This window comes from Lycium ferocissimum, chromosome 7 (genome assembly GCF_029784015.1).
Source record: "Lycium ferocissimum isolate CSIRO_LF1 chromosome 7, AGI_CSIRO_Lferr_CH_V1, whole genome shotgun sequence".
NCBI lineage: Eukaryota > Viridiplantae > Streptophyta > Magnoliopsida > Solanales > Solanaceae > Lycium > Lycium ferocissimum.
In genome coordinates this window covers 16,691,094-16,711,157 of record NC_081348.1, presented here as the reverse complement: position 1 = coordinate 16,711,157, position 20,064 = coordinate 16,691,094, and the positions used below count along the sequence as shown (strand labels likewise).

Below are 20,064 nucleotides of genomic sequence, written 5' to 3'. Positions count from 1 at the left end.
CGTGCATACGGGATGCCTTTTAGCCGCCACACCCTACAACCGCATCGCTTTTTAGAAATATCCACGGTGTGTTGATATAGTCCTTCCCTAATTTCAAAACCAAAGAACTCCATTAAACTCAATGTTACATTGCATTGAAAGTGTAGCATTTTCCTCTAACACCTTCGTACACGTTGGAGAGTAGTTACATTTCCAAGTGTTTACAAACTCCCTTAATGTTCCAATCCTTGCCATCATTTTCACCCTAATCTCCTCAAGCATTGTTATTATAGTTTTGTGCCTACCGAGTTAGCCAATAAACAAACAGTCATATTGTTATCTACAAACAATTTGTCAAAACAGGAGCAACAGCAAGGTAAATATGCATTACTCATACCTGGCAGCCATGATCCAAGCATTAAAACACTCAGCCATATTGTTATCTACAGAATCTACTTTTACATTAGTGTTGAAGTAGACCTTACACCAATAATTTATGTTGTAATACATCGCCTTGTCCATCATTTTCGTTGGACCAAGCAACTTCATCTCGCTCAATATTTCTCCTTAGTCGAGACTCAAAGGTGCTTTTGGCAATTCTCCAAAACTGTCGTCTTCTTTGTAGCCCTCTCCAAGCCTTTGCTAAAGTTAGCTAAGATGTGCCTAGCACACTTTCCGTGTTCAACGAGCCAGGTAAAAGATCTTGAATAGCAACAAATAGTCCCCGAAATAGTAGCAGCTTAGTATAGATGAAAACACATGACTTTTCATGAAAAAAAATTGCAACAAATCTCTAGTGTACATACCTTATCGCATATCCGTTATCAATGTTAAATGTGTCCCATCTCCAAGTGCCAAATCTTCCTTCAAAATTTCGATAAACCAAGTCCAAGTGCTCTTGTTTTCATACTCCACCACGTACCCATGCCGAGGCAACATTTGGTTATTACCATCTTTACACACAAACTTACCAACAACCGTCCTCTACAAACCCCTTTCGTAAAAACAACCATCTAAACCAATACATTTTCTACAATCTTTGAAATGCTTTCTTCAAAGCATCAAAACGTATATAAAAGCTCAAAAATGTGCCTACTATCAAGATTTGGTTCAAAGAAGTTTAACTACACAAGTGGAACCAAAGATTAGTCCTTAACAATTCATCCCCGTAGTCAAGGATTTTTCCAAACTCCCGAATATGATCTCCCATGATTTCTTTCGATTTTTGCTCTTGCTCTTCTAATCGTGGTCTTACCAACACGAAGATTAAACTTTGTCCTAATTAGCTCTTGCAACCGAACAACTTTAATGTTTGGTCGCTCGCTTATTCTCTTTCTATAAGTCTCGACAATAAACTTGGCATTACACAAGTAGTTTCGCTAGTTTGAGGCAAGTATGCTTTGGAATGTAAGTTTTAATTTGGAAATCATCCGTGGTTTTATCAAGCCTAGCATACAATAACCATGGACAACCATCCGCACCTCACCCTAACCCTCGTAGGCTCATTCACCCACTTTTCTACTTTAACCCTTTTCCTAACAAAGATATTTTGTTATCGCTCTCCTAAACTCATCAACATCTTTAAATTTCATACCCAACCGCCATACAACTTTCTTGGTAAAATGGGGTCATGAATGATTTTGTTCTTATCATTCTTCCTTCTTGTAAACCTTTGTCTTCGGGCAGTATTTACCCACCGATTCAATGTCCTCTTCATCATCCCAACCCTCATCCTCATCTATTTCAAAGCTATCATCAACGTAACTATCAATGTAAGGTTCATCACCTCCTAACCTACCCTCAAGACTAACCTTACCTATTCTAGTTTCATCAAATCCTAGATCCGCGCCGAACTGACTCGCCGGAACCTCTTTCATCGTGTTTTGCCCTCTCACTTCTTTTTCTCCTCTCGAAATTCAATCCTCCTTTCACCCTCAACTCTCTTACCTCATCACCCTCATCACTTGCATATTCATCCTCACCTTCCCCTTCTATGTCATCTACAGATTGTTCACTATCATCAAACTGAGAAATCAGAACCCTCATCTAAGGAATCGATCCAACTGGACCTACATCTTTAAGATCTTCATGAATAGCAGGTGTAGAAGAGGAAGGTCCTGCTGTATTTTCAGCAGTAGTATCAGCACAAGGAAAAGAGGAATGGGGTGTTGTTTCTTCAGGAGCAACAGCAGGTGTAGGATAGGTAGAGGTGTTTTTTCCGGGAACGAGAAAAATTTGAGTAAAAGAGGAATGGGGGTGTGTTTTCAAAGATGAGTGACGGTGTATAGGAGTAGGAGGAGGTGTTTTTTCACAAGTTTGAGTAGAAAAGGACAAAGGTGCATTAGGACAATTTAAGGGCTCTCAACAACCCTTTCATTACATCTTTCATCAATTCCCTATGTCATCACCCCTTTATTAAAAGGAACAAGCATTCCTCCTATCCTCATGACTAACATATTCTAATAAAGTGGGTCAACAATCGCTTTCATCAACCATGTGCTTGACAAAAACCTCCACAAGTTGTCACCATCATTCAAACCCACAACATATTTAAAATAACCTCATCACTATCAACATCTACCAAAATGCCACAACGAGGTGGCTTAATACTGAATGTGCAAGTAGTTGTGTATCCTAATTCTTTAATAAAGTCTCTCAACTCAAAAAAAGACAACATATCAACATCGACATTGAATATATCAGTAACTTCCCCACCTTCATATATTGGCTCCCCATTATTTAAGTGTAACACACCTCCATGGTACCATCTTAAGGTTACATACACAAAATCACCTACGTACTACCTAAATACAAAATAAAAAAACAAAGAATACCAAGTAATTCAACTTAATGTCAAACTAATCAAAAAAATGATAATAATATGCACAAGAATCGAAAACCCTAGACTACATCGTTTTTTGAAAAAAAAAAAATCAAACAATATGCACAATATGATAATAAATGTGTCGATTACATGATTAGGGAACTATGAAAATTTATTTTTTATAGTCCGATTTCAAACAATATGCACAAAATCCTAGTATCATTTTTTGAAAGAAAAAAAAAATGTAAGGAAACTAACCTTTCCTAGATGAACAACAATGAACAGCAACGAGAACAGCAACGAAAATATGTACGTGAGAAAATGAAAACAAAGATTGGGGTTGAAAATGGTGTTTATCGTGAAATTTGGGATGGCTGCTAGGTTTTTGTGAATAAGAGAATTGGGATGGTGTTTAATTTAGGGCTACGGGTCGGGTTCCGGTCAAAAAATGGCCGAAATTAAATATGTGACACGCGTGGCGCAAGCACATGTGTAGACTGACGCCATTTAATAATTGTGTGGTTGGCGGGATTCTAGCATCAAGAAAAATGGCATTTTAATACTGAAAAAAAAATTTCAGGGGGGTAATAGGTCCAACGCAAAGGTTAGGTGTGTAGTTGGCATTTTGGTCAAACGTTGGGGGGTATTTTGACTATTATCTCTAAGAGGCCTAAGGTGTGGAGTTTTAGCAGTCGTCATCCAGTATTATTTCCTGGCTTTATAGCATCTTGATAAAAATTGTTTTTTGATTTTATTAATCTGTAAAATTAAATTATTTTAATGTGATAAAAAAATAACTTGTTGACTTTGTTATTAAGTAAACAAGGTTCGGTGACCGCATGATGAAATACATCTATTTCGTACACAGTTATGTGAAGAACGTTAGGCGTATTTTTAAAGGCAAACACAGTAGAGTTATTTCATTATTTAGAGTTTGTTCTTGGAGGCTATGAATAGGAGAGAGCTCTTCCACCATTGATAGAATAAAAAGGAGGATGAAGTTGCAGAGGAAGAGAAAAAAAGGAGTTGAAGAAGAAAGCTAGCTATTTGGGATGAAAGGGTATTTGCGTCATAAAAGTTTCATTAAATGAAGGCAAGGGTAGAGATTAAATATTTTAAAAACGAAAGGTAAAAATTAAAGACCAAACCTGAAAAAAGGAAATTATTAAAGACCAAACCTGAAAAAAGGAAATTATTAAAGACCAAACCTGAAAAAAGGAAATTTGTGTAGCCCAACTTATAACAACTCTGTAAAATGAAGCATTGTCCAGTTAAAAATACATAAGAACCATAAAAAACCGAATTGATTTCCACTTGTGCAATCGCACTCCATCTACAAGTATATTCTCTATTTTGCTATTCACCAATCATCTTTGGAAACAGATTTTAGACCGTAGCTTTTTAGTTACTCCCTCTATTAATTTGTTTGCCTTACTTACCCCCCCCCCCCCCCCGCCCCCCTCCTTTTTTTTTTTTTTCAGGGGACCACCCAGTTCCAAAATCAAAACTTGGGTGGTATTTTATTAAGAGCAAAGGTGCAAATATACCCCTCAATTTTGCGATTTAGATAGATATATCTCTAATTCTAAAAGTGCGTGTATATATACCCTTTTTACAAAATCTAATGTACAAATATACCCCTATTGTTATAAAACGGTGCAAATATACCCTTTTCGCTGATAAAATTTTAAAAAAAAAATTATTTAGGTTATTTTTTAATTTTAAAAAAATACCACATAACTTTAAAAATCATTTTTTTTAGTAGACATACTTTTCTAAAGCCACATAGTAATTTTTTTTTCTGGTGGGTCAGGTCTGGTTCATTTTAAAAAAATATCTCTATGACTTTAAAAGAATAAGTCTACCCATTTTTTACAACGAATTAGACCCGATCCACCAAAAAAATTACTATGTGGCTTTAGAAATGTATGTCTACTAAAAAAATAACCTAAATGATTTTTTTTTTAAAAATCCCATCAGCGAAAAGGGTATATTTGCACCATTTTGTAACGGCAAAGATATATTTACACCATTTTGTGTAGCAGGCGTATATATATACCACTTTCGTAACTAAGGGTATATTTGCTCTAAATCATAAAGTTGAGGGGTATATTTACACCTTTTCCCTTTTATTAATAAGCAAAACAGAATACACCTGAGGGGAGGGCTTAAACCATACTCCTATGAATATGAAACTGGACATATCCAGTTTGATGCATGAAGGCAGTAGCCTTGTACAAGCCTATATGATGCATGCTCTACTGGAGTAGGGGACTAGATCTTATGGAATGCAACTATATATGATGCATGAATCCTAGATACAAAGAAACAGTTACTCTTATTTTTAGCTAGAGTTAACTGCTCTTTGTATTACAATTGAAAACTAATGCAGACCCAACCTATCCTAACAATAAGACTCCGTCCTCTAAGGAGGATCAAATATGTACACCTTACTACATTGATTTCTAGTTCTTATACTGGGCAAACCCCATCTATCAATATTAAGTATACCTTTAGCTGAACTTGGCAATTCCTGAAAATTATTATAGGTTGAAGTGTTGTTGTGATGCCTCTTTCTTAATTTGGCAACTCTTTAGTTTCAACATTTCACGTAACATGTTTAAGATCAAATGACATTTTTGGCACATTGACATTATACATATCTTTAATTTAAGATCACAAGATTCAAATGTTTTCTTTACTTTCTTAAACTCCATGCCAAGTCAAAACTAGACAAACAAATAGAAACAGAGGGAGTATTATTTTGGCTTTCTGTTGACATAAAAAAAGAGAAGTACTTTTTTTTTTTTTTGGCTCCTTTCCCTAACTTTTATCCTGTTGAAAAACAAGATAACTAGACACGAAGAAATCGAAATGAAAAGGTATATGCTTGTAGGAGGTAGAAGGTATCCAATGGAAAAAATCGTGCGCACAAGTTGATCCAAAAAGCACCAGTATTTAAAGAAGAAAAATAAAGCACTTTGAACCTTTTAACTTACAAGTATAGTTTTTATATGTCTAAAGTCTACTATATCTATACATGAACACCACCTAATGAGAATTTACTCACTTCACTATGTTTCCCATGGCATTTGAAAGAGTAAGGGCCTTTCTACCTCTTTCTCAAAATTCCATGCAAAACAGAGATAATTATTTGAAACTTACATATGACGGTAAAAAGGAGCACCCAAAAAATTTAATTTTCCTGTGACTAAACTGTGTAACAAGCTGATTACCAATTCTAACTAAGTTGCTGAGGTCTTTATGTTATCAGAAACTGAATGTCTTAGCTTAAGCTGTTTAAGATCATTTAAGCATTTTGTCGAGTTGTACTCTGCTGCATCCATGAGTTCTTCCGAATATGTCCTCCTTCCCAGGAATCTCTGCTTGTAGCAAGCTTCATCAGTCCTCAGCAGGACGATAGCCTGCAGTAAGAAAAGGATCACCGCTTCAATCTTCATATAGAACTTCACATTACCAGAAGTTATTGATCTGAACAGGTTTCCCCTTGGTTAATGCAAGGATGATGTCGCACAGAAGTTACGATGTCACACAGAAGTTACTAACTGCTCCAAGAATTTCAGCATTGTGATTTTTTGAAAAGACGAATCAAATTTAGGTGGAGTGAGGAAGAACTCCAAAGATAAATACTGAAAGAGGTGTGGCGATGCTGGAAAGGTAATTAGAAATAGAAAAAAAAAAAGTAAAAAACATTATAAATAAAAAGGAAAGCAAATATTTAGTAGAGAGGTTGGTGGGGCGAGCTGTGTAAGGATGACTTTCAATAGGAAAACTATGTAGGTTTCTACCATCAAGATCATAATGACTTACGATACCATCTAAATAAAAAAGCAGAAAGAGAAAACGTCTTATTGAAATTAGTCATTAACATAAAAGAAGTAACTTCTTACTAGTGTAGCTAAGTATATAACAGGTGGAATTGGATTACTACAGTCAGCTTGATCCAAGTAAATTTTATCTTTCACAAGAGAGAGTTTCCATTTTCATTCTTGAGATTAGTTCATATGCAATATGCATAGATAAGCAGATGTGCAAACCTGTACATGTCAGCAGGTTACTTATTTTCACCTGAGACGCATACTCTTAAACTCTAGTTTTATGAGTTAGTTGCAAGTTGTAACCTCTGGTTTTCTCCTCTAAAGAATAATTATTCTTTCAAGTAGTATCAAGCAGAAAAGATGGATGATTGAATGCTTTCTCTTACTAGCTATAGAATCTTCTTTTCTTTTTCTTTTTTTTTTCTGGTGAAGAAAACATTTTATTAATCTTCACACAACAAAGAGTTCTACCACCTCACTATAGCTATGTATATCTACCACCTCACTATAGCTATGTATCAGCATACATTACTAGCTATAGAATTATAACCACCAATTTTGTAATTCTACATCTTGTGCCCCAAGAGAAAGCTTTATGCCTTGAGAATTAACCTAGTAAACTTATCAGAAGTTAGCAAGTCCCTGGTCCGTGGAGGAAGATGGAATGATAAAATAGCAGAAGAACAGGCACCTCTATAATACAAAACTGGCTTGAATTGCAAAAGTTACAGAAAATAAGGGGGATAAAGAATAACTACTTGCCTCGTTCATTCGAGGCCGCTTAAGTGGATTCTGTTCTACACATAAGCCAGCAGTTAGAATCACACGCTCCATCTCTTTTGGATTGTACTTATCACCAAGAACAGGATCAATTAGTCCTTTCATGTTGTGCTCATCGAGCAGAGGCTTTGCCTGCAGTAGAATGAGTGTATGCTTGTATAATATGGATGTATTCCTGAATTAGATAATATGTTGGAAGACTTGACAAAAGAAAGTACCCAAAGCACAAGGCTCTGCTGTGAATCATCTAATGCTTGCCTTCCAGTTATTATCTCCAATAGCAGCACACCAAAAGAAAATACATCGGTTTTCTCATCCACAATGCCATGCATAAAATACTCTGGAGCGAAATAACTGACAATATCAAGACAAATGCATTAGATCTCCTTGCAAAGTAGATGAAAATATCCGAGACATTTTCAAAGCTTTTAATTCAGATTTCAGGACCGACAGACCCAAATGTGCCTTCAAACTTGCCCACATTATGATGTGTCCACTCTTTGGGAAGCCACTTTGCGAGGCCAAAGTCACAAATCTGCATCCACATTTTGCTGATCATCATTACACATGCTTAGAATAGGCAATAATCAAGGGTAATTTGCAGCAAACACACAAATCATCATGTCTAGTAAGTACTAAATTACACGGAACTCAAAGAATACTTTAACCGAGTAAAAGGAGAAGTAGAACCTCTTTGCCTGTAATTTCCCTCTTCATGAGTCTTGATCCATTACTTATTCCACCAGTGAAATTTGCAGTTATTAGACTGATTTAAGCATTAACTTTGCTCAATATATATAAGACCAAATACACAAGATGGAAGTTGGACTTCAATTTCTAATCCTGGGACGAATGGTATTTTTATCTATCAGGTTTTCTCCAGCAAATTAAGAAAATTCATAAACCTTTGAACTATTTGGTTTACATAAAACCACATATCCTGAAATACAAAGATCGTCCATGTATTGCATTCTCATATAAATTCATTCATGCAAGTGTAATATGCTTCTGATACATCTTCGTCAAGTCATATAGTCATATACACATCTTTCCAGGAATATATATATCATATGGTAATACAACTATGAGCAGATATCTCGGACACGTATTGACATGATACAACTATGAATATTATATCCTAACAACTTTTTCTTTTAGAAAGTATTATGTGCTAACAATAATGACGACGCATGTTCTTAGAAAAGTAGCAAACAGTAGATACAAACAATAGATACAAACAATGTCACATCCTGTACACCACCAGTCCAGCGCTAGCAATTAGAAAACCAATCACTCCAAAAATTCCACAGTTAGAAATGCCAAGCTAGAAAATGGGACTGTATCATGGAGGACAAACACCTAACAAACTAAAGAGATGGTTTCAGAAGGTCTATTAACTTACAACTACAAATTAATTAATAAATTTCTATAATCATCATTCATTCAAGAAGCCATATATTCATGCATTAAAATGCTTATGTGAAAGAACAGTCCCTCTAAACCTACTCTAGATGTTAAGCTGCTATATCAGTTCTAGATGGTAAGATACTACATCAGTTAGGAAAAATCACCTAAATATAAATAATTCAAATCACAAACAATGGACTAAACTTTTTTTCAAAGATCTTTCATGCACGAAGGCAGGTTCCTGATGGAATAAAAGGATGTTTTGATGTCCATTATTAGTAAATGAATGACCTTAATAGATGAACAGTCAGAAGGCACTCTCTTACAGGATAACAATCTTCATCAGGCTTTGCTTTTAACTTTCTTAATTAGAAACATTTCTAGAAAGGCTACCTATTACACACAGCCACACACATCAATTTCTAGAAAATAGCATTGTGTCAAGGAGTTCCAAGTGTGACTACTGAATTCAGCAAATTGTGACAACCAAAATTTTCACAAACACTTAAATGTCATCATAGCAGCTGAAGCCCTGAAATTAAGTGTAATGTAATAGGAATTTTGCATCCCTTAAAACACTTCGGCCAAGCACCCAGGTCCTAAGGCACACGCTTCAATACCCATAGGTTCGTGCTGTCTTGATGAGTGCAGCACTAAACAACATATAGTTGGAAAACCACTATAATGATTGTTCAAACGGCATTATGAAATTATATCTTGGCGATCAAGAAGAGAAAAAATTGAAATTTAGTATATTAAAACTAGTAATAGTAAACTCAAACTGTATCGTTGCATCTACAGCAATTATGGATTTGATTGAGGAGCGCTGGGAAGAATGGATCGGGAGATGCCCTTGAAGATCACTTACCCAACTCTGGAAGGACATGAGTGGAGAATTGTCACCGGATGTGATCCAAAAAGCACAGGGCGGAGTTACCTTATTGGTGAGTCTTGGCCGGTTTAGTGTTTAAGGAAGAAAAACTTATTGTAGGTTATTTTTTATTTAAGTAGTGCCAAATTCAAAAATAAAAGGAAAAGGATGCTTGTACGCACATTAGATTTTAAACTGATTTTTGGACTTGGTTGACATGATTTTACTTCCCATATTTTGCTTGATTGCAGATTTGTAGATGTTTGTTCATGTAATTATTTGTCTTTATAGATGGTTTTTCTTACATTACATAAATACTTTTGTTCTTTCATATTCTCCTCACTTCAGTAAAGCTTGTGTACTGTGCTCTATACATATAGCCCAGTAGACCTTTTGGGCACGTTTCTACATGCCGGTCTTTTGACATCACTGCAAAGACTCTCTAGTATTCCGATTTAGCTTGTAAAAAAGCCTTATCAAGAAAACAACCAAATTGGACTGCATTCATTACAAAACTATGTTCTAAAACCTTGCCATAAGAGTCGTCTACTCTAAACTTTAATTACTAGAGGAATCTCTTTTATTAAAGCTTTTCTTTCATTCAAAAAGATGCTTGAAACACGTGCTTGAATGTTATAAATGATGTATCTCGCATGAATGTGTACCCATACATTTTTTAACTCTTGCTATTTTTGTCCTCTATTTTCCTTTCCTCTTTGTCGGCCTCTCTTGATAGTCTCCATTAGAGGAATCTCTTTTATGAAAGCTTTTCTTTCATTATGTTTTGAACATTATACACAATGTATCTCACATGAATTTGTATCCATCAGTTTTCTAACTCTTGCTATCTCTTTTCTTCTCTATTTCCCTTTTTCCACTCATATACTACCTCTCTCCATTTCTAAGTATAAGGTAGGAGGATTGCTGGAACCTGGTAATCTCAGGAAATATATTGTGTATAGTATATGTGTTTGTATCTTGAAGGGAGAATATATATTTGATTAGTCACCCGAAAACAAAAAGGCTGGTTGGGGGCATTGGTCAAGTATTCTGCTTAATCTCTGCTCGTGTTAGATGGACTGGTTTCGATTCCTAACTCCAGCAATACTTTAAATTTTTTTAGCGGATCCCCCCACCTTCAAATCCTGGGTCCACCTCTGCTAATGTACTGCTAATCTCCATTAAAGAAATCTCTTTTATGAAAGCCATTTTTCATTCAAAAGGATGCTTACAAAGCATGTGATTTGAACGTTATACAGAACATATATCACATGAATTTGTACTCGTCTATTTCTAATTTCTGCTATCTTTGTTCTTCTCTATTTTCCTTCTTTCATGGATGCACTACCTCTCTTTGTCGCGCCTCACGTGTTTTGAACATTATTGTAACGCCTCATACCTTCGAACTATGGTTTTACTCGTAAGTTATGGATATAATGGAACCAAGATGGGAAGTGTAGGAAGTGTTTTCAAACTTATAAAAGGTATAGGAAGAGTCTTAGGACAAAGTAAAGTTGGAATCTACTCTACAGACCATGATTTCAAGTGAGTTTACACAAGGCCTTAGTTAAAGCGAGTGTAACCTCATTATTTGGGAATTTGGGAAAGCTTACTAGATGAAAGTTGTAGCCCTTTAAAATACCTTTCTATCCATATAAGGATCAGATCAAACGAATCTCTGGACAAATAATTATGTAATAGCTGTCAGTGGTGCTAGCCCACGGGCTCGCGACACGAGCAGACTGGCGTCCCAGGGCCACGTCGTGCGCATCCGGGTAGTGAAATGAGGCCCATCGCGAGTGCACGCACGCACAGGCAAGGCAGCGGACGCTGCTGGGCACGCGACGCGTCCTTCATGGTGTGCAACCCCTACAACCTATTTAAGTGTGTTCTTTTCCAGATTTTTCATTCTACTCTTCACTTCTTCAAACCCTAGCATGAATTTTCTCTCCTTTCCTCATCCTCCCACATCAAAGTAAGGTTCTTCCATGTATTTCTAAGTAATTCTACGACTATACATGTTGTAAGCGAAATTCTATGCTACAACCCTAGGGTTTTCTTCTCAAGTGTTCAAGTGAAGGAATTGGAGTTCTTCATCAAAAGTCTGGGTTTTTCTTTGGGTTTTGAAGCTAATAAGGTATGTAAGGCTAACTCTCTACGTGCGAGAACGTTATTGTTCTTCCCCAGTCCACGTTCATCCATGTCTTCACGTTTTCTCCTCAATAGAAGGATTATGCCCTAAATTATGAAAAGTCTCTATCATTCTTATGTCTTTATCTATTAAGTTGTATTCACTCATGTTATTACATTCTATATGTTCCCCACGTATCTATGTACGCTCATAAATTTGATTCCATGAGTTTCCAATATGAAAGATGAACTGTAATTGTTCTCAACGATCTTTTAATGATCTTATGTTGTACGAACTTATGCTATGATTGTGTGTGTGTGTGAAGTATAATACACACACACACAACACACACACACACACATAACACACACACACACACACCTAACATTGTGAACTCCTTATGAAAATTCTGGGATTCCCATTATTGTCTATTCCACGAATCCTATGTTCAATGCCAATAAATTATTGTCCATTCCACGAATTCTATGTTCAATGCCAATAAAATGAAGGTTTCTCAACTTATGATACTTCTCCAAAAAGGGTATAAATATGATGAACCTATATGCTACACACTTATGTTATGATTTACATGATGGTGAAATATGACGACTCTATGGTTTATGAACTCATGAAAGGATTCACGAAAGTTTATAGAAGTTAAGAGACATAATTGTATCGATTGACAAGCATATCTAAATTCAAGAACGCCCTACCATAGCATGAAAAGTGATGTCTAAATATGCTTTTGTGATACATTGCTTCCTAGGGCCATGAGTGTCAGTTGAATCTCACCTTTATGTGTATATGCAAATAGCTATAGAGGATAGCACCTATATAGCCTAGTAGTGGATGATGCTACCTACCATATTATGAACCATGGTGCATGATGATATGTTATATAGCCTAGCAGTGGATGATGTTGCTTGCCATGTTATGAACCATGGTGCATTATGATTCATAGCCTGATAGTGGATGATGCTACCCACCATATTATGAACCATGGTGCATTACAATATAGCCTAGTAGTAAGTGATGCTACCAGCCAGATCACGACCCGTGGTGCTGTTTGAGATACCTATTCTCTATGTTAAAATGAACTACGAACCCCAGTGTGGTTCATTACAGAACAAAGGTGACTCCCCCATGTTAAACAAATTACTATGCTTAATTGCACTTATGTCCAATTATGTCTATGTTTCAGTTACTTTATCACTTCATTTCCTTATTTTCCTTGTGCATTCATTCAGTTGGTTTTACATACGAGTGCTATTCCACGGAAATCACGTCCATTTTGCCCGGGGCCTGCATTTCACGATGCAGGTACTAATTTACAGGACGGCAGGACCGCACGTTAGGATTCATGCGTATCAGCTATTTGGTGAGCCCCGTTTCATTCGAGGCATTGTCCTTATTTTCAATACCATGTCATGTTAGGAAGTCGGGTACGCAGGAGGCCTTGTCCCGGTAATAGTTTAGTATTCAGACTCATGTCAGAGGTTTCATAGACTGGTTTAATATGTCAAGTTGGGTATTCAGTCATGTTTAGCCATGTTGGCTACGTTGTCATGTTTTCAGACTATTTCCGCACTTATATCTACATACAATATTTTCAGTATAATTATTACTTTCATGTAGTACTCAGCTCTTACTATTAAATCATGCTTTAAATCACATTCTACAACAGTACATATCCCACGTTGATTCAGCAAGCCATGTGGTTCCCTTGGTCACATGTAGTCAGACATCGAATGTCGGGTTACGCCCAGGCAATGGTTCGGGGCATGACAATTATAATTCTTTTTTAACTCTTCTTTATTTTTCTCCATTTCCCTTTTCCTACTGAGATACTACCTCTCTCTGTCTGTCTTACTAATCTCCATAAAAGGAATCTCTTTTATGAAAGTTTATCTTCTATTCAAAATGATGTTCTTGAAATGCGTGTTATGAACGTTATACACGTGAGATATCACATGAATTTGTTTTCTCTTAAACTGTAATAATTATTTTCATAAGAGACACAAAAGTAGTGCTAGAATTTCTGTCCCAGTGAGCAAAAAGACGTGTTTTGTATGTTATACATGTGACATTTTTTTCTTGAATAGTAATAATTATATTCGTAAACGATAAAAAAGAAGGCCTAGAGTTTTCTGTACAAGTGAGCAAAAAATGTGTTTTGAACGTCATACCTGTGATACTTCACATGTATTGTTCTTTTCTTGAACGGTAATAATTATCTTGGTAAACGGCACAAAAGTAGGTGAGGAAACTCCTGTACAAGTCACATGTAGTGCTGGAATTTTCTATACAAGTGAGCAAAAAAAACGTGTTTTTGTTATACATGTGATATTTCACATGTATTTGTCTTTTTTTTGAACGGTAATAATTATATTGGTAATCCACACAAAAGTAGGTGAGGAACTTTCCGTACAAGTGAGGAAAAAAAACATGTTTTGAACGTTATACATGTGAACGGTAATCATTATATTTGAAAACGACACAAAAGTAGGTGAAGAATTTTTTGTACAAGTCACAAAAAAAACAAAGTATAGCCCTCTTCTAATCTTAGAGGAACTCTATAAGTTCTAGTGAATTTCTGACTCATTTGCATATTCCTCCTTACACGAAAAGTGAAATAACAAGATACAATCTTAATCTTCTTGACTGATTTTAGCTTGTCTTCAAAACATCTTGAGCTCCTTTCTCTCCAAATCACCCACCACATACAAGGAGGAGTTGTATGCCATCAACTATTTCTGACTTTGTTCCGACTCTTGCCTATACCAACAACTCAAATAACCCATGTATTCCAAGGCACAGAGGCTTTGATTCCGGCAAAGTTGAGAAAAACTAACAAAACTGGTCAGTAGTTGGTCAGTGCAAAAAAGGGTGATTAATGGTTTCCGGTTGGCATCCATCTAAATAGCATCTGCGTTGTATACATGATCTATCTCACTTGATGTGTACCGTCCATTTCTAACTCTTTCTATCTTTGTTCTTTTCTATTTTGCTTTTGCATACCTCTTTCTGTTGCATCTCCTGCTAGTCTCTATCGGTAAACATGTTCCAAGTAGTAAATAGGTCGCCCAAAACTATCCAATTTGTATTCATCCTTGTTTTAACTCTTGCGATCTTTGTTCTTCTCTATTCTCTTTTCCCACTACCACTACCTCTGTTGCATCTCCTGCTGGTCTGCATAAAAGGAACCATCTTTATGAAAGGTTATCTTTTCCTCAAAAGGATGTTGTTGAAACATGTGATTGAATGTTATACACGATGTATCTCACACCATATGCACCCATCCAGTTTTAACTCTTGTTATCTTTTGTTTTCTCTATTTCCCTTTTACCAGTGATACACTAGCGCTCTCTCTGCCGAATGTCCAACTAATCTCCATTAGAAAACATGTTTTCAGCAGTACATAGGATGTATCGCACGTAAATATGTACTCATCCACTTTCTACCTCAATCTCTATTGCTCCTCTTTATATTCGATTGCTCACTACTACACCACTTATAGCCAATATAAACAGGCTCGTCACTGAATTTCACTTATTGCCGTCTTTGCACCTCTCAATATTCCTTTTCCCATCGTGATACAAGCTTTCTTAGAAAAAGTTATCATCAAAGCCCATCACCAATAATCATTTGTAATATCTACCACAAACCACCAATGACATTCAATACTTTGTGAGCCAAGGTCTCCTAACCGACATTGTTAAGAAAGTTATTATGCATCACTTAATTGTCAATCGTAAATGTAAGTTCAGTTGTCCATATACAAGCAGAGAATATATTCTTCCAAGAGAAGTTCTTGAAGCGTGCATAAGAAGCTGGGTATTGACTCTAATTCTCCTAAAGCTAACCCTCAGATTCTCATATCTGCTTGTCAAATCCACGGATGTCCTCTCGCCGCCACAAGTTCTTCAAAATGTGGAAAAGATCGATCAAAAGACTAACTTCTTTTCCACCTTTAGCTGTGCCAAAGATATCTAGAAGGAAAATCAGAAGCGTGAGGGAAAATGCACCAACGTGTTTCGATCCATTCAAATCATCCTAGAAGAACTTCACCCTATCTGACCTGGAAAGTGCTACCAATAATTTTAGTGAAGGTTTGTAATCTGGTTTGACGTCTCTCCTTTTGGCATTCAGGTTAATACATTCTACATCAACTACACTTTTATGGTGCTTCCAAGATTCTATTTCATTTTTTAAAGAGTTTTAGAGCATAAATGTGTATTCTAGAGTTCATCTTCTTTGATAGAAATGATTGGGAAAGGAGGGTATGCTGAAATTTAGTTGTTTGCCTGATGGTCAGCTTGTCGCAGTGTAGTGCCTCAATAAAGGTACACCAGAGGAACAGGAACAAAGCTTCCTATGTGAAATTGATACTATAGCACATGTAGACCATCCTAATACACTCAGAGGAGACCAAATTGTTTTACCAAAATTGTGTAGATTAGGGAAGATTTAATAATGCCAGCTAGTATAGTACCTGAGGCACAAAATCCTCTGTAAGTAGAATATTATCAGCTTTGATATCTCTGTGTATAATCCGCCTTTGGCAATTCTCATGAAGATAAAGTAGGCCATGTGCTATTCCAAAAATTATTTTGTACCTGGCAGCCCAATCTAGCTTATCCCTTGAGCCTAAAAAAATAGAAAACAGTAAAGTACCTTGTGTTAGAGCAGAAATGGGCGGTTAATCAATTACAAGAACAGAAATTTTGTCTTGTAATGAGAAATTTTGAGACAGACCACGAAGAAATGATCCTAAGCTCCCTTGAGAAGATAACTGAAGAACAAGATATGTGCCTCCTTCCACTCCATAGCCAACCATCCTTGCAGTATTAGGATGGTCTACATGTGCTATAGTCCCAATTTCACATAGGAAGCTTTGTTCCTGCTCCTCTGGAGTACCTTTATTGAGGCGCTTAACTGCGACAAGCTGACCATCAGGCAAACAACCCTTGTAAACTTCAGCATATCCTCCTTTGCCAATCAAGTTTTCTGCCAAAGAAAGATATCAACTCTAGAATACACATTTATGCTTTAAAACTTTCTAAAAAATGAACTAGAATAATGGGAGCATCATGGAAGAGTAGTAGATGTAGAAATGTATTAGCCTGAGTGCAAAAAAGAGAGATGTCAAACCAGATTACAAACCTTCGCTAAAATTATCGGTAGCATTTTTCAGGTCAGATAGGGTGAAGTTTTTCCAGGATGATTTGAATGGGTCGAAAGACGTTGGTGCATTTTCCCTCACGCTTCTGCTTTTCCTTCTGGATATCTTTGGCACAGCTAAAGGTGGAAAAGAAGGTAGTCTCTTGATAGAACTTCTTTTCCACATTTTGAAGAACTTGTGCCAGCGAGAGGACATCCGTGGATTTGATAAGCAGAGCTGAGAACCTGAGGGCTTAGCTTTAGAAGAACTGGAGCCATTACCCTGGTTTCTGATACATGCTTCAATAACCCCTCTAGGAGAAGAATCATCATGTTTCTCGTTTTCCATCTCAAACAATCTGAGGTCTACAACAAAAGATAATCCATCAGAGGCGAAACAGAAGCAAAAACAAGTCATATACAATCTCTTTCTTGGAATACAGCTGATGTCACCTTGAGCAGAAGCCGCGGAAGAGAGATTATTATTCTGTCCAGCAACAACAGCTTTGTTTTCTGAGGTACTTACTGCATCCATACTGAGTTCCTTAGCAGTTCTACTGTAAAATATCAATGAATAGTTCTAAATTATCCGAATCAAATCAAATCACAAAGTAACAAACAAACTAACTCTTTCCTCTTATGTTTTCCTTGGTCTTGCATCCAGGAAAGTATTGCTAAATCAAGCTTTGTAATAAACTTTAGCAATATTATAATATTAGTTTCTTTTTTATTTTTGTTTCTTGATTTCACAGAAACAAAAACAATTAAAATGAAAATTTGTATAAGCAATGCTGAATAGATACTAGGACTAATGAAACTTACTGATTACAAGCACCACACAAGATGTGTTTTACAACCATTCCCTGTGTGGAAAAAAAAAAATCATGTCCAGTCAGCCTAAACTCCAAAATTTACAGTCAAAAAATTAACCCCCTACCCCATCACACTTAGAAAAGAACAAATATATAAAAAAATTAATTTTTTTTTTTTACAGATTACAGAGACAAAGAGCAGAGGTGATTTCTGGGTGGACGAGTTATCTCACCTGTCCTGGTGTGACGTAGCAGGTACCCGATAGAACAGTCGGGTTCGCATGCAGATTGGTCTAGCCACCACCCTTAACAAAAAAAAAAAATAGCCCTATAGAACACAAAATCAAAGCCAATTGCTCTACACAAGCGCCAAAAAACTTATTGCTCTCTCCTCTGCATCATAAACAAGAAAATATAAAAAAAAACTTTGATCTAAAAATCATCTGATGAAAACAGAAAACAAAAAAAGCTTTTTAAAAAAACACAAGGAAATTACGAATGAATAGAAGAATGAAGGAACTCACAAAAAAAATAATTAAGAGTGTTGAAACAGAGAATCCAATGGAACAGAGCAATTGAATAGAGGCAAAAATCAATGCAGCTATGACTAATGTGGGTTGATACTGCATAGAAGAAAAACTCAACTAGCAGAAAAAAAAAACAATCTTGTTTTATTAAATGTCATCCATGTTCATCCAAAAATTAAAGAAAAGATTGTAATAAGGACCCCTTTATCCTATCTTATCATTCATTAAACTTTTTTTTCACAACACCACTAGAGATGGGTGGGGTGTTGTTTGATTTATGACAAGTGGAGGGAGTTTGAGGAACAAAATTGAAGTGCTAATATTAAGGTCCTAGTATTAATCCTAGCCTTAATTTTGGACACTCACCATAGAAAAAAGAGTGACTTTTCCATTTTTGGAGGGGGGGGGGGGTGGGTGGGGTAGGGCGTAGGGGGATGGAGAGGGAAACGTTAGTTTGGATTTTGGGAATTCAAATGTCAGCTTTGTCATTGGAGTAACCAAGATTTCTTATAATCTGTTTGGATTATTTAAATTTGTTTAGGAACTGCTTTTCACCCAAAAGCTCTTTTATCATAAAATATTATTAACATCTGTATTTACATTAATTAAACTAATAAATGCAAGATATAAAATTTTCATAGACTTTATTATGTTTAAGTTGTATGTACTCCCATTTAGTATTTTTTAATTAAAATTATGTTATTTATTTTGATGTAAACACTTGATGTGAACGAGTATGTATTTACCAACCTTTTTTCAGACACATATAAAACTAGTAGGGGTCGTTTGGTATGATGGATAAGCAAAAATAATCCTGGGATAAAAATTTAGTACTGCCTTATCCCACGTTTGGTTGGAATAAAATCGTGAGATAACTAATTCCGGGATAAGTTATCCTGGGATTGTAGTGTTTTTTTATCCTACATAGAGGGTAGAATAGTTATCCCGGAATAACTTGTTCCCCAACCAAACGAGCCCGTACAGTACAAATTTTCAAAGGAAAAAAATTAACTATTTAAACAGTTAACTTCTATGAACTATGTTATGTGAAAAGCTCTAAAACTTTTCCAAATGTTGTCCAAACTTTTTCGCTTGTTGAAATTTTTTTACGAAAAAATCGTTTGTTTGACTTTTTCAAGACACTAAATGGGAACTTTTTTCCTTTTTTATTTTAGGAAAATAGGAGTAGTAGTTTTTAAGGTGTTTTTCAAAGAGAAGTCCTTTTCTTGCTCACAAATATTAAAAGAGAACTTCGAAATAAACTAACTAAATATTTCTCCCAACTTTGTTCCAAAACCTATTTTTTTCCTTTTGTTATTTTTTGTTAGTTTTATAATAGTATATTTTTGGAAATTTCTCCTTGTGTATATTTGGAAAGAATTCAGTAGTTTTATAATAGTATATTACGAAATCTTTTATTAGCTTCGTACCTATTTGCGGGGAATAGCTATAACTCTTTCAAATATAAATAATATTTCCCTTCATACAAACACACCCTAAATGGAAAACTTTTTTGGCGGAGAAGAGATATAATTGATAGTTAATGTTAGTAAACTGGTAATAATGTCAGCAAGGCAAAATCATTGATGATGAATTGCACAGTTTCTCATTCAGAAACTTATATTTAAAACGATTTTCCTTTTTGGTGGAAAGAAAATGAAATCTAAAACTAGATATATTTTTTTTTTTTTGTAGACTTGAGTTGTTATTGCTGAAAATCTGGCTAATTGAGTT

The 20,064-nt window shown here is 35.8% G+C and overlaps 1 protein-coding gene across 3 annotated transcripts; it reads right to left on the bottom strand.

Annotated features, from left to right (window-relative positions):
• Nucleotides 1-5,744: 5,744 nt before the first annotated feature.
• LOC132063547 (receptor-like cytosolic serine/threonine-protein kinase RBK2) lies at nt 5,745-18,683 on the bottom strand. 3 transcript variants are annotated; one of them, XM_059456127.1, is made up of 11 exons: nt 18,324-18,683; nt 18,037-18,191; nt 17,814-17,854; nt 17,445-17,548; nt 16,995-17,357; nt 16,587-16,838; nt 16,324-16,478; nt 7,878-7,957; nt 7,641-7,776; nt 7,405-7,554; nt 5,745-6,228 (listed from the first exon to the last, which is right to left on the bottom strand). In XM_059456127.1, the coding sequence occupies exons 3-11, from the start codon at nt 17,849-17,851 to the stop codon at nt 6,049-6,051; spliced, it is 1,458 nt and encodes a 485-aa protein (XP_059312110.1). In that variant the 5' UTR covers nt 17,852-17,854; nt 18,037-18,191; nt 18,324-18,683; the 3' UTR covers nt 5,745-6,048. The 3 variants fall into 3 exon arrangements, with proteins under 3 accessions (XP_059312110.1, XP_059312111.1, XP_059312112.1); XM_059456128.1 differs by having other exon boundaries at nt 18,037-18,194; nt 18,328-18,683; XM_059456129.1 differs by lacking the exon at nt 18,324-18,683 and having other exon boundaries at nt 18,037-18,291.
• Between the last annotated feature and the right edge of the window lie 1,381 nt (nt 18,684-20,064).

Bases quoted from the DNA above. Each gene is read 5' to 3' on its own strand.
- LOC132063547 (XM_059456127.1), bottom strand. From the start codon at position 17,851: ATGGTTGTAAAACACATCTTGTGTGGTGCTTGTAATCA. The intron at 16,839-16,994 runs GTTTGTAATCTG...TTTCTTTGGCAG, and splicing joins TACCGATAATTTTAGCGAAG to AAAACTTGATTGGCAAAGGA. The intron at 6,229-7,404 runs GCAAGTAGTTAT...TTCTTACTGCAG, and splicing joins AGCGGCCTCGAATGAACGAG to GCTATCGTCCTGCTGAGGAC.